The sequence below is a fragment of the Bradysia coprophila genome, unplaced genomic scaffold, assembly GCF_014529535.1.
Source record: "Bradysia coprophila strain Holo2 unplaced genomic scaffold, BU_Bcop_v1 contig_151, whole genome shotgun sequence".
In the NCBI taxonomy this organism is placed as follows: domain Eukaryota; kingdom Metazoa; phylum Arthropoda; class Insecta; order Diptera; family Sciaridae; genus Bradysia; species Bradysia coprophila.
The window spans coordinates 10,144,447-10,158,347 of NW_023503423.1; the positions used below are offsets into that span (position 1 = coordinate 10,144,447).

General features: G+C 34.4%; 1 protein-coding gene across 1 annotated transcript in view; it reads right to left on the minus strand.

Moving 5' to 3' along the window:
- Positions 1–1,976: 1,976 nt before the first annotated feature.
- LOC119075021 (FMRFamide receptor) overlaps positions 1,977–13,901 on the minus strand; it is a 51,434-nt gene continuing 39,509 nt past the window's right edge. Inside the window, exons 2-3 of the mRNA XM_037181430.1 lie at positions 5,863–7,872; positions 1,977–2,562 (exon numbers count right to left, since the gene is read on the minus strand). Of these exons, the coding sequence (XP_037037325.1) occupies positions 2,005–2,562; positions 5,863–6,588 (1,284 nt within the window). The 5' untranslated portion in view covers positions 6,589–7,872 and the 3' untranslated portion in view covers positions 1,977–2,004. The remainder of the gene's footprint in view (positions 2,563–5,862; positions 7,873–13,901) is intronic.

Sequence of the window (13,901 nt, forward strand, 5' to 3'; positions counted from 1 at the left end):
GACCATTTTCACGCCAACAAACTGATTTTTCATGCGCGCTTTGTGGTTTGCCTTATTTTTCCACTTAACAGGCCAGCAACAGAGAAAATTGCGTTTTCTTGACTGGTCGAATGACATTTCTAGTGAGATAAGTCAGTAGGGGGAAGATAGAACTCTTCTAATTCGAACTGTTTACGTTTTTGAAAACAGCATGGCGAATCGATGTTCTCGTTTCGTGGGAAAAACGGCAAAACAAAACAGGCACGTATGAAAACCATCGTCTTCACCTCTGGGAGAAATAGGAAATTCCAACTCGAACGAAATTGCGGTCCTCGCTTCGCTCTAGTTGCAAACGTCAATCTTATTTGGATTTCTTATTTTCTCCCCTGGGTAAACATATAACTATTTCTCACAAAATTTTTCCATTTATCCATTGAGTGTAGTAACGTTAGTAAGGTCACTGTTTTTGGATGCATTCCGGAAAAACTTCTATTTTGTTAGGGAAGGATGTGCTCGAATTTTTTACTACCTCAAATTACAAGAAAATTTTCTGCTCATCACGTAGACTAGCATATGCATTCCACAACTAACTGGCGTACTTCGAATGATGCAACACATCAAAATTATCTTAAATCTTGATGATAATCCTTGCATAATATTTGCATTTTCACAAAATCATGGAACAACCGATATCACGAGAAACTGATGCTCTTTGCAAATTCTTCCAATATTCGGAATTTTTATCGAATTCTGTAGGCAATTTGACCAATTTTTTAATTTAAATTTATCTTTTGGATGACCATCAATGTTTACGATACTGGATCTGGAAAGCATCGCATCGTATGGAGTAAGACTGTTTAAATCGAATCGGAGTCTTTTGTTTTAAAGCGGATTTATAAAAAATATGAGCAGCCGTAGTCTTCTATTTAAAAAAAATTATTCCACACTTTCCCGCAGTTTCCTGAACCAACTTTATACCAAATGTGATAATGAATGAGAAAATGGTGTATTTATAGATTCTATATGTGCTATGTGTGATTACACAAAGCTGCGTCAGGTCTATCAAAATGTTACAAAAGAAAATGACAGTCGAAATTTTCCAGTTGAACTTTATGTAGCTTATAGGTCCGTTTTGTTACAGCCTGAATTACAACCATCACAGACTCAAAAAATAGTTGAAAATCAATTTCATTATCATAAATTGTTGGCCTAGGTGTAAATACTTTGAATGTTACCGTCCAAAGGTTCAGATCCAACAAAAATAAAATACTCACCCATTTCTCAGCGTTCGATGGTACAACTTATTTTAATGGATTACAGTGAGGAGAAATAAACAATTAACATTCTCCGACGATGACAATCAAATTGATGTTATTTCATAACATTGGAATGTGGATGGAATGGATAAAAATGGATTTTAATTTGTGATTTGGTTTTAGAGCTTTGAAGATAACAGATAAATGCTTAATTTCCTCTTACCAAAAAAATACTCCGTGTGAGAGACAAAATTGCATTTTTTCAATTTTTGCTTTGTTTATTTGACAGTTTGCTCTCCACGGCTCTCTCGCGGAGTACTTTTAATTGAGTGGAATGGAAACTTAACAGTCGCAAGCTTGATGCAAATGATTACAATCGTGTAGAGTTTTTTGTTGTCGAATTCAAAGAAAACAACCATCAATCAACTAGACTGTAATTATGACTGGAGAATCGTCTGCCAACTGTAATTGTGACTTCATATTTTTCTGCGTCTGTGGGAATATTTTATGTTATGCACCGTTTGTTTTGAGCCTTTTCATAAAGGCAGAGACATGCTTCTCGATGGTAAGATGAAAATGCCAAATTTGAATTTCTAATTTTCCATTTACTTAAATGAATATTTTGTTTGATGAATAAATTTACAATTATTTTTACAACTCTCTTTGGCATTATAATAATGACATGAACACTTATCACTAACATTTTCAATAATTTTTCCTCCAAATAATCTCTAGGTTTTTCTTTATTTTTGTTATTATAATTTTCCTTTTAAAAGCCAGATGTAATTAAACCGTTCTTCGTGTCCCAATCGTAGCCATTTCGCGTTAACGAATGTGATCGTTGTAGTTCACGTGCCGGATAATAAACGCATGGCGCTGGCGATCGAACCCGTACCGATCGAGATACTTTCAAGGTCGAGCCATTTCTCAAGCTGCCGCGCTGTGTGCCATGCCGTGAGAAACGACCCGAACTACGATTATTACCGTCGCCATTTGAAAATGAACTATCCTCATGGATTAGACCATCTGGCGATTCTCGACCGATACGGCCCTTGCAAAATAACAAAAGAAATATCCGTTTGAATTTTTCACCGAAAATAACGTAAATTATGAAATTAACACTGCTATTCAATGTAACTAGCAAATTCGATACAACCACAACATCATCGTCGATGCGATGATAAAATGCTTCAACAATATTACTGTACAGTGCCAGTAAATTGAACAGGAAAAACACAATCACAACACATAGCAGCATTGTAGCTAGTCCAATTTCACGTTTTTCTGTTCGGCTTAGTCTTTGCCTCTCTTTGTTCGCCTTTCGTACCTGAAACGAAAGAAATGAAAAACGAATACGCTTAATAACAGAAAATTGAATAGGGAGCGGAGTCATTTAGCTAAGCTTTGACTTTTCAAGGATATTTATTAACTTAAAGGAATCTTCTAAAATACAATGAAATTCAACAAATAAATTAACTTCTTAAGCGATGAAAATTGCAGAATTAATTATCCCTTTTCAGGCGAAAGGCTGTCGTAATTTGTTAGAAATGGCAACACAAAATGATGCGGTGTAAATAATAACCTTTTGTGCTGTACATTATTTAGAGATTTCCCTTACAGCAACACATTTTGCCTTCATCCTCAATCCCGCAAATATAATGACGATGTCAAATGTATTTGATGATCTTATTTGTTGAGCTGGTTGGTTATTGAAAAAAGGTTTAATTGCAAATTAGCTTTATTTATAAGTATAAATGGTTGTAAGCGACTGTGATTGAATTTCTATTGTTTTCCGAGGGTGATAGGCTCGTGTAGTGTACTCTTTGTTCGCTTTTATATGCCTATGACAATATTCTATCCGAAGTGATAATGTAGCAACAAACGTAGATCAGCGTGCCGTTTACAAAGGTGGGGTTAAAATTGTTAAAAGGGTCTTAACTTGTCGATTTTTTGAAAACGGCGACGGAGTCTAAATCGTTACAAATTGTAAAAAATGAGATATTTTGGAGATTGTGACATTCACTTGTAGCTATACGTTTGACATAAAAATTATACATTAGCTCGTCACGTTAACTTATCGTAATCTCTCTATTGTGCACGCCCCTTATGCTTGATTTCCTCTTACGCCGTTTATGCTCCGTTTGCACTCCGTTTACTTTTTAAACAATGAAAAAGAGGCGTGGTTTAGCTAAACGGAGCCTAAACGGCGTAAGAGCAAATCAAGCATTACGCATACGAAAACAATCGCTTCCATTGTGTAAAGCAAAATCGCCAAAACAAAATTAAATCGTCAAGCAAAATCTCCAAAATGTGAAAAATCGCTGAGATGAAAATGTTTAAGGTGCGAGCGCACATAAAAAAGTGTTCCGTTTTACGTCCGTTTTCACTCCGTTTTGCCTTCGTTTAGAAATATAAAATTGAACTCGATTCAATTTTCTCTCCGTTTACTTGACAGTTCGAACTTTCGAAGTTTCTTTTTTTCCTTTTAAGTTCATTTTCGTTCACTAAATGTTACCAAAACTTGCAACAACATGTTCATAGTGAAATGTCTGTTTTTTTGTTTATCAATTATTTCGTTCAAATGTGTTAAATAAATGGTGATAATAGTTTCAATCAATTAAAATATCAATTAAATTTGATAATAAATACTTTTTCAGTGTCAAATCATATTTTTGTAGAACATTTTAAGTGAAAATAAAATTTGATTGAAAAACACTCACACATTCAAAATGTCAAGTAAACGGATGAACCGTTTTCTAAACGGAGAGCTCTCCGTTTAACTGCGCTAGCGGCCTTAGTTCTTGGTGTTTCTTAACACTTTCGCAATTTTTCTTGGCTATCTTTCCAAAGAAACATTAAGAAAAAAAGCTTACAGCGATAAACTCTCTGAATGACGGTCTATTTCTAAATCTCTTATTTCTCCAACTTCTCTCATTTCTCCATAACCAATATACAGAGAAATGAATGAGAGAAGTAATAAGAGAAATAAGAAATTTAGAAAAAGACGGTCATTTAGTGAGCTGTAAGGGTGAAAAAGCGATGAAATGACAGTAAGTGCGCTTGAGAATTTGAATTTTAAGTGAACAATAACGAAAAATGAGCCGAAAAATTTTCACCGAATGTGGAGATTTAACGCTGTGTAAGATAGACCTTCGCATGTTCCATTTCAAAATGAGATATTTGACTTTGGACACTGAGTACTAAAACTCTTCGAGCTAAATCTCAATTAAAACTGTTTCAATTTCGGCGGCTTAAAGGGAATTGGCTAGACCTAAAACAGACTGTGGTTACCGATGTGGCTGTTCGTTGTACATGAATATTTGGGCTCGATAAAACAATCACCACCAGCATATCACTTTTAGTACATTCCCATGTATAATTGCATACCTCTTCGTTTTGAGTAAACAAAAGTGACAATAGACCGTGTGAAGTATAAATAATTTATTTTTAATTGATGTAGATTATTATTCTGTAGAACAAAAGTGTAAACAGAATATCTGAAAAATGGCTGCTTGATTTTATATCTCACTTTAAAAGCTGTTATTTTAATGAGACTGAAAGGATATCCGAACCATTCTAATTCTTTCTAATTGGATTCTTACTAAGATTCTAATAAGTGGGATGGCATCAGGATGGCAAGAATATTTTTTAATAATTTCTATTAAAAAAATTAAATATTTTTGTCAATAGTTTTCATGGTAAATCTTCTTTTAATTGAAATATGAAACTTTTTTCTCAAAATCGCACACGGTCTATTGTAAAGTCGAAGCATTATAATTTGATCGATTCTATTCATTTTTAAATAATTGTAGTTTTTCAAGAAATCATTTCGAAAACATTACAGTATAAAAGCTTACACAGCTCTAATACTCGCAGTATACCTGCGGGTAATCCGTTCAAATGCACGTGTCTAAGCTTTTATACTGTAATGTTTTCGAAATGATTTCTTCGAAAACTACAATTATTTAAAAATGAATTAAATGAGTAGAATCGATCAAATTATAATGCTCCGACTTTAGCTGATGTTTTTCGTTGAAATCGCAATTATTAGAATTCACGACGCACGTGAGAAGTGGAAAGAAAAGTGAATTATTTTTAAAGTGTACACATTGTTTGAAAAGAAATGCGTAACGACATGGTATGTAGTCAGGATCTATTTTTAGCGAGAAAAATTCCTCACAAAATAAATTTATTTAAAATTAAAGTTAATAATTTTGCACTAAATACAGGCACTAGTTGCCATTCTACCAGCGTGATAAGCTATAAGATTTTATTCAGAGTCATGGCTTGTTATTGGTAACTTTATTAACTGAAATTACTTAAGTATACCAAAAATTTACCGAAATTAGAACATTTTTTGGGTAATTTTGAGTAAGTTCAATAAATAAAATGACCAATACTAAGCCCTGTTCAAAGTATCAATGAGCACCACTTCAGGGATCTACGAAAAAATTTTCCCGAATTTTCTGACATTTATTCCCAAACTTTGGGAAAATTTAGGAAAACATGAGAAAAAGATGGAAAAATGTTTTTCCAAGAATAGTCCCCGGAATGCATTCTGAAAAGCAAATATCACACAAACAACACAATCGAGCAGTAAAACCAAAAATTCCATCATTTCACTCACCTGCCGATAGATCAATATGTTGAATATCAACAAGCCAAGAAATGGAATAAAATAGTTGACGATCAAGTAGCACCAATGTATATAAATGGTGATGTACCGGGAGTCATTTCGTAGTTTCGTTGATCCAACACAGAATATTAGACCAAGTGTTTTACTATTATAGGCTAAAACTTTTGTCTCCCACAGCTTGACAAAGTTGTATAACACAGCGAAGACGATACAAAATATCACATAAAATTTCGAGCGTCCATACGTACACAGAGCTCGTGCACGTAACGGATGACACACTGCCACATACCTCTCCAACGACACCATTAATGTTAAATAGCTGCTGGCGGTTTGGGCTGCAGTTGCCAAGGGAAATACGTAGGGTACAATTTGTGGATAGATGTAGTAGTTGTAGAAAAACAGATAGCCGGTGTACGGATAGATGGATCGAAAGCCGAACAAAAACATCGATGTTATAATCAGTACCGTATCACATCGAGCCAAACCAATTAGCAAATAATTGATGCTTGAGCGCATCTGCGGCCGTGACAGTATGACCATTGACAATATGTTGCCCAGAATACCGATCACTCCAACGACATTTAGCACAAGTCCGCTCATCCAAAAATCGAACGCATTCTCGTTGGCTGAAAATTGTTCCGGACATAGCGGCTTGGTGTTGTTGTTATCGTCACTGCTATTGCTGCTACCAAGAAACGTTTCATTAAAGTCATTCATTTCTTCTATCCCACTGTTGATTTGATTATGCGTCTGGTTTCGACGTCAATTGCGTCAATTGCATTCAGTCAACGGTTTACGCTTTCAACACAATTGTTCATTGTCGTCATTTTCAGTTATTGACTGTAAACGACACTCTATGGCTTGCGTTTAATTAAATAAATTCAAGTTTCATTCAAGAGTTATCTCCAACAAATAAATGTAACGTGAGTAATTTCGTTTTATTTTCAAGTCATTCAAGTTAAACAAGTAGGTCAATACCATTTGTATTCACGTACAAATCAATGTAACTTACACCCACACAATTTCTCGTCTTTCTTTTTTATTTTTATTTTACTATACTTGTCCTATTTACATAACCGTCCACCCATCGCAGGATTATTATTTATACTTTTCTCCCGAACGGATGAAATTTCCATTTTCAACATTTTTTATCAAACATCCACAACATGAAACTTAATATAATGTTTAAAATCGTCTTACAGCACAACCCTCCGAATGAAATGATGAGAAACGAAACTATTCTGTCAAGAATTTCTGAATTCAAATTACTTTTTCTCGAGTATATATCATGCATATATATATATCCGTTGATAAGAAGTGTTTGTTGTTAATGCGTTCTATGCGGTATAATCATTAAATTTGTTTCACCTATTCACCGAACTTTAGATACTTCCGACGGCAACACTATTTGTATTATAGAAATTTCTACACATAACATGTTATACGTGCATTATACACCACCAGCGGAAAATGTAAATATTTTCTTTTTCACTACTTTTTCCAACTTGTGCATGCTACTTTTCGCATTATAATCGAAAATTCTATTCTTTCGTTGAACTGAGAGAGAAGCAGAACAAAAATTCACAGCACGATGTTTTCATTGACGATGTGGTGGATAGACACGGTGTCAGTGATGGAGGTGTTATTTTTAAATTTAAAATTCTTGTTCACACCATCATTGCAGCATTTGTTCGGTGATAATATATCCATTGTTAAGCCTCTTCTTATTTTTTTTTTCCTTCTCTCCTTGCTTCGGTTGAAGCTTTAACACGTAATTCTATTTTAATTTTTGTTCGTTTTTGTATTAAACACAAGCCGGGATAAGTAGACGCCAGATGCGGAGTTTCGATTTGGATGTTAATGATGTTGAATATGGAATTGAAGTTAAACTGAATTTCGTTCGGCAAAACACTTTGGATTTTGTCTCTGTCGTCGATCCAGCCACTTAATGAACATTCCTGTCGTTGTAGTCGTTGTTAGTGAAGGTTGTGGAGATTTTTCCTGAAAATGAAGGGGAAAATGCTATAATTACTTGTCATCCGTCTGAGAGCAATTTATTTTCAGTGTGAAAATGTGTAACATTTCAAATTTCTCTGGAAAAAGTTTTTAATGAGATAAAAGATAATTTCATCGATCAATCCGTAGGTAAGCCGATATATATATACATTTGCTTTAATACAATAACTTTTCAGTGTTTAAATTTATGTTTTTGGTCTTCCTTGTCACAAGTAATCTTTTTCTGGTCCACCAAGCGAACCATTATTAATTCATGTTATGTAGCCAGGGGGCTTTCGATATTTCGCGTGCTGATTAAAGTATTCTCATGACTAAATACGCCCTAACTATAAGAGTGTAACGTGATCTATCTATCGCAGGGCAGAGAAATGATTAGCGCGGCCACTCATGGCTGGGATGGAACACGCCTGAGGCATATTTTTTCAACAATTTTCTCACTCATTTCGCCTCTCAATTTCACATATATTTTTGACGTATTGGCTGGATTTTTATATGGAGTTTTTCTCTCATCAATTCATGTAATCAATCTGTCATCGTCAGGCGTGTTCTATCCCAGCCATGAATGGCCGCGCTTATCATTTCTCTGATCGCAGGGACTACTTTTAAGAAGTAGTTTTCCTAACTTTTCCAACATTTGTTCAAGTTTTCTTACACTTTTCCAAACAAAAATAAAAAAAATTCAAAATAACTTTTCGCACCTGGGTATTACTGTAGACGATACTTGCACCTGGGTGCAAATAGTGAGACTTTTATTGAAGATGCTATTCACACCGGAATATCGCAAAATAAAAATTTTAACGAGCCTTTACGACTTAAGACGAATCAACACAGACTGGAAACATTTGCTCCAACCAACGCACTTCAAGCATGAGTGATACTCTAGATTGAGTACTGAAACTTGACAGCTTGTCACACGACTGTAAAAAAAAACCATTTCATACAAAATAGTACTCTATTTGACAATTGTCGACAATTGCATAGCTTTTTTGAAATGTCAATGTGAAATTTCGCTTCCACTTTGGCAAATAATATATTTCGATGATAACTTTGTATGCGCGTCCTTTCTGGAAAAGGTAAGACCATAATTTTGTGTCAAGAAGTGTTGGCTTTGAGTAATGTATGGCTTCCACCAATACACTCTCTAGCAACCTAACTACATTTATTAAGGTGGTAAAAATGCAACTTGGTGTAAAATTAGAAATTTGGCAACAGTGTTTGATTCTACAAACAGAGGATATAGGTGGTATTTTGACAGCGTCAAAACGAAGTTTGTTTGCTAGAGAGTATTGCTTCCACTCAACAAAAAGTACTCCGTGAGAGAGCGAACTGTTCAATAAACAAAGCAAAAATTTCAATTTTGTCTGTCACACGGAGTACTATTTCGGTAAGTGGATATTAAGCATAACAATGATAAAGTTTTAAACATTTATTGTTTTTACTGAAAGCCAACATATTTTGACAAAGTTATCATCGAAAATATATTATTTTGCGCACAAATTTCGCAAACTTTGCCACCTATGGAGTATTATGCTTTCATGAACCAACTATAATATTATGTTAGCAAGTATGACTGTTGCGGAACAATTAGAAAACAAGTGAAGTATTCACACAAGCCAAAATAATAATTACCAATTTTAAATATTTAACGAGCAATTCCATATTGTAGATCGCATTGGGTGCTGCGATGATAGTTCATTACACGAGGGATCGACTATGTGATACGAGCCGAACTCACAGGTGTGGTTTAAAGCAACAAGCTTTGGAAACTGTTATTTTGACAAGGGTAGAGTTTGCATAATGGTTATAATAGCGTATGGTTATTGTTCAGCCGGGAGGACACATTTTAAGTGACAGATTCGGCTACCATTTACTGGTATAGCTAGTGAAGGTACTTTTACATGGTATTGTAATGACCTAACACTAGGGACCACATGCTTAACGTGAATTCCAAACCACGCCTAAGTATTTTACACTCTGCAGGATTTTTGAATATTGCGCCTTAGTACCTATAGCAGTGCTAAACCAACTAAAGCGCAGTAGGAGTAGAATACCGGTAGCTCCCAACAATGTCTTGACCCGTAAGCCGTGTGACAGCTCTACACACACAACCATACCAGATTTTTTATGAATCGATTCAACCAGCTGTGTATTTGTGAACACGTCTGACAAGAGTTTGCATGTCCGAGCCAAAGGCGAAAATGTTCGGTCAGAGGTGATCGTTGAAATTATTGCCAAAAGCAATATGGCCGCCACTTTTAATTTCGTATTTTTTCTATTTTCGAAAAGATTTAATCAATTTGCTTACATTGCATTGGATTACAGTCAATTCAAGTCACAAAGTTTATTGTACTGAAACAACGGAGCGACTAAATGTTTTGATTTCAGCGTTTTAAGAACTAACACCTTTTCACATGATACATTCACCCTGATAAGGAATGAATATTTTTTCACTTGGTATGTAACGAATAATCTCACACATGAAATGATCCATTTCCAGGGGTGGGAAATGTACATGTAACGACAATGTTCCGGTGGATAGGCAATAAACACATTTTTGAGAGAACATGCTTCAGCATTGAGCTGCAGGTCTAGCTTTCGAATAGAAAATTAATTAGCAGAAGAGGACGTTGAATAGACAAAGAATACTTATTTCTTATGGCAGATGAAATGTTTAGTTCTCAGCAAAGATTACGTATGTGAAAAAGATTGCTTCAAAAATTGAAATTCTCGGATTTGAAAAATGAGCAACACGGTTGGTTCAGTACTTTACTCTACGAAAGCCGCTTACATGGTAATTTTATATCTCGAAAGAATTCTTTATTTATGCTGTGTACACGTGCTTACTGTACGTTTTAATAACTAATGTATCGCTCTAAATGGCTCTGTTTTTTCGTGCTGGGACAGAATATAATTAATTAAACCGTTTCACATATTTTGAATCGTCAAATGTTTCTAATTGCCTGCGGCGATAATTTGTCGTAGAAACTGGTGGTAGACAATAAGTTCGACAATTGCCATCAAAATTACTGAAAATTCTTTCAGACAGCACAAAGGCATATAATATGGAAATTAAATTAAATGAGTTAAGTTATTTGAAAAAACTTCCAGCACAATAAACTTAATTATAAAATAACATTTTTACTTTCTTATCGGTCTGGGGTTTTAATCGTTCCGTACATCGATTTATACACTTTAAGCATAAAATAGATGAAGGAGATACGCGAATGTAATGGAATGCAAGTGGAACGAATACAAACCGTAGATGCTATTGGCAGGCCATTTCACCTGCAAATAGTCTTTGTAAAAGGAAAAATGCTATTGGCAGGCGCCTGTCAATAGCCTCCGTAAAAGATAAAAAACTATTCGCAGGCAAGTTCGCTTGCCACTAGCATTTTGAAGGGAGATGCTATTGGCAGGCGCCTGTCAATAGCATCTTTAGTAATAATTTGGCTATTGGTAGGCGCCTGCGAATAGTCACTACGTTTCTTAAATCGCCGAGAAATTTATGTTCAATCCTTCATACCAATAGATCATTGTCAAGTGCATTTGATATTATGCATTTAACTGTCATTTTCATAAAGGTAGCCTCTACAAAAATAAATTTCCTATAAATTTTTCAAAGCTTTGTGAAAATGACAACTAATTTAAAATGATAATGATCTGTTGAAATCCGAAATTGCTTCACCGTTTAATTTTCATTACGCACAATAAATAACGAATTCCCTAATAAAATCGGCACAGATGCCAGCTGGGAACGATAGATGTCATCACTGCACAACTGGTAACGAAAACTGACATTACTGGGAACGAAAAGTGAAAGAAAACGTAGGAGGAAAATTTGTTGTTTTGACTCTCTATCTGGTGAAAGAATGTGACGTTTTTGGTCGGTCTCGAGGTCGGTCTGCATAAAATACTAATTACTTTGCCGGGTCCTGAGATCGTGCACTACATCCTGACATTTCGTTTGTTCAAAATATGTCGAGTTGAAATTTAAATATTTTTAGTTGACAGCCGTCAAATTTATATTAGATATACGATATACGAAATTGAGTATATTTTAGCTTTGTGAATTCCTCTAATGTTCTTGTCATAGTTGAGAGTATAAACAAACCCACATTTATTTACTTTTCGTTTCCGGGAATCATTAACTGTCGTTTTTCCTGTCACGTAAGTCGTTGAAATCAGTTTTTACATTTTATTTTAATGAGTACTCGGAGTTGAAAGTTTCTGTTAAAATGTTTTTACTTTAAGAATGTCGTTAAATACAAGAAAGGAATGCTGACAAAGGACAAAATCATATTCAGATTATTATGATATTGTGAAAATTTAATTAACTAAATTACCAGATTGCAAACATGACTACATTCAAATATTTGTCACAAACAAACAAACAATTGTTTTGACTATATATACGTTACGTATTCATATCATTATTTGTTGATGTTCAGTGTAATGTTGAAACTATATGATATCGAAACATCTTTCATCAACGAAAGATATTTTGTTTGTTCTAGTTCCGGGTATATAATTCATCTACAAGAAGATCTACGCGATAAAACAAAAACCAATTGACTTTCATTCTATATACGTATAGAACTGCCAACAACCACATCAAGAACAACAACAACACAAACAAACAAAAAAAAGCATTCCAGCGATAAAAGGCAGTCGGAAAATCATGTATTATTATGATGATTGATTAACAAAATTTTCTTTCCTCTGAGATAGCAGTCGGTATATGATGCGATAAGAAAGTGGTTAAAAGGAAAGAAACGGAGGAAGGAAACGCAAACTGTTAAGATCAATGGTAACTCATTTTCGTACAATTCAGGCTTTCAAATGAGTTTCGAAATTTCCAATGGAATTTTGTATATAAGAGAATTAAGGATTATTCCCTCGCCTAAGTGCTTGGCTATATGACTGTCGGTATGTTTTTGTTTTACATATTCATCTACAAAAGGGATTGTGTTCGGCTTTCATTGTGTTTATTCAACAAGAGAACACAGTGTTTATTACGGAATAAATTGTATTTCTGACGGGATGTGCAAAGAAATATCAGTTTATTTTACAGCAGACCTAAGAACTTCCATTTATATCCTCAGTGAGACATCTACTAAAATAAGTAAGAAAATAATAAAGGAATTCTTCAAATAAATGCCATAGAATGACAAAGGTCAGGTTGGTTGTTCTGAGATTTGGTAGTTATGCAACCGAGTGATAAATCCTTTTTTTATGTACAACATTTCTTACAATGAAGGCGACAGTAAGTTCGTCATGTTTATTCAAAAAAGATTGTGATGCTACAGTTACATATGCAGCAACATGAAATGATCAAAGAGTTGAATCGAAATCGGTCCCTCAGAGCTGCAGGGTAATTGCATTTTTTCTGCGCTATTTATAGTTTCAATCTACATTTACTTCTCTTTCATATTCATATTTGTGTTTAATAATAAATCTACAAAAAAATGGAATGAAATTCATCCGATTGTATACTGTGTATACATCAGTGAAAAATTTCCTCAAACAGAAAAGTATGAAAGGAATATATAAAATAAGGAAGCACAAAATATCAAAGAGTCATTTTTTTCATGCAGCCATGAACGGTTTATGTTTCAAAAATTTTATATTTGATATAAAATAAAATTAAATCTATCGCCGTTGGGGTAGCTTTCGACATTGTATGGGTTGTTTAAAAATATTTAAAAAAATTTGTTAGCTTTTTTAGTCTGACAAAATGGGCCAGGCAAGTCGACACCTTTCAGCAAGAGTACGAGGAAAAATTCGCGAAATTTTCAAGGTTTTTTTTTAAATAAAACTGGTCTGCAAAGTTAGTTAATTGAAAACCTGAGAGGCATTTCTTATGTAACTTTCTGGATAATGTTGGGCGAGCTGAATATTTTAATTTGCCATTTTTAAATCGGAAATAGACAGCACTGTTAATCACTATACTACCCCGAAAATCAGAAGTAGCTGCTGCATTGGAAAGTTAAACGGAAACATTGAAAGCTTTTTTG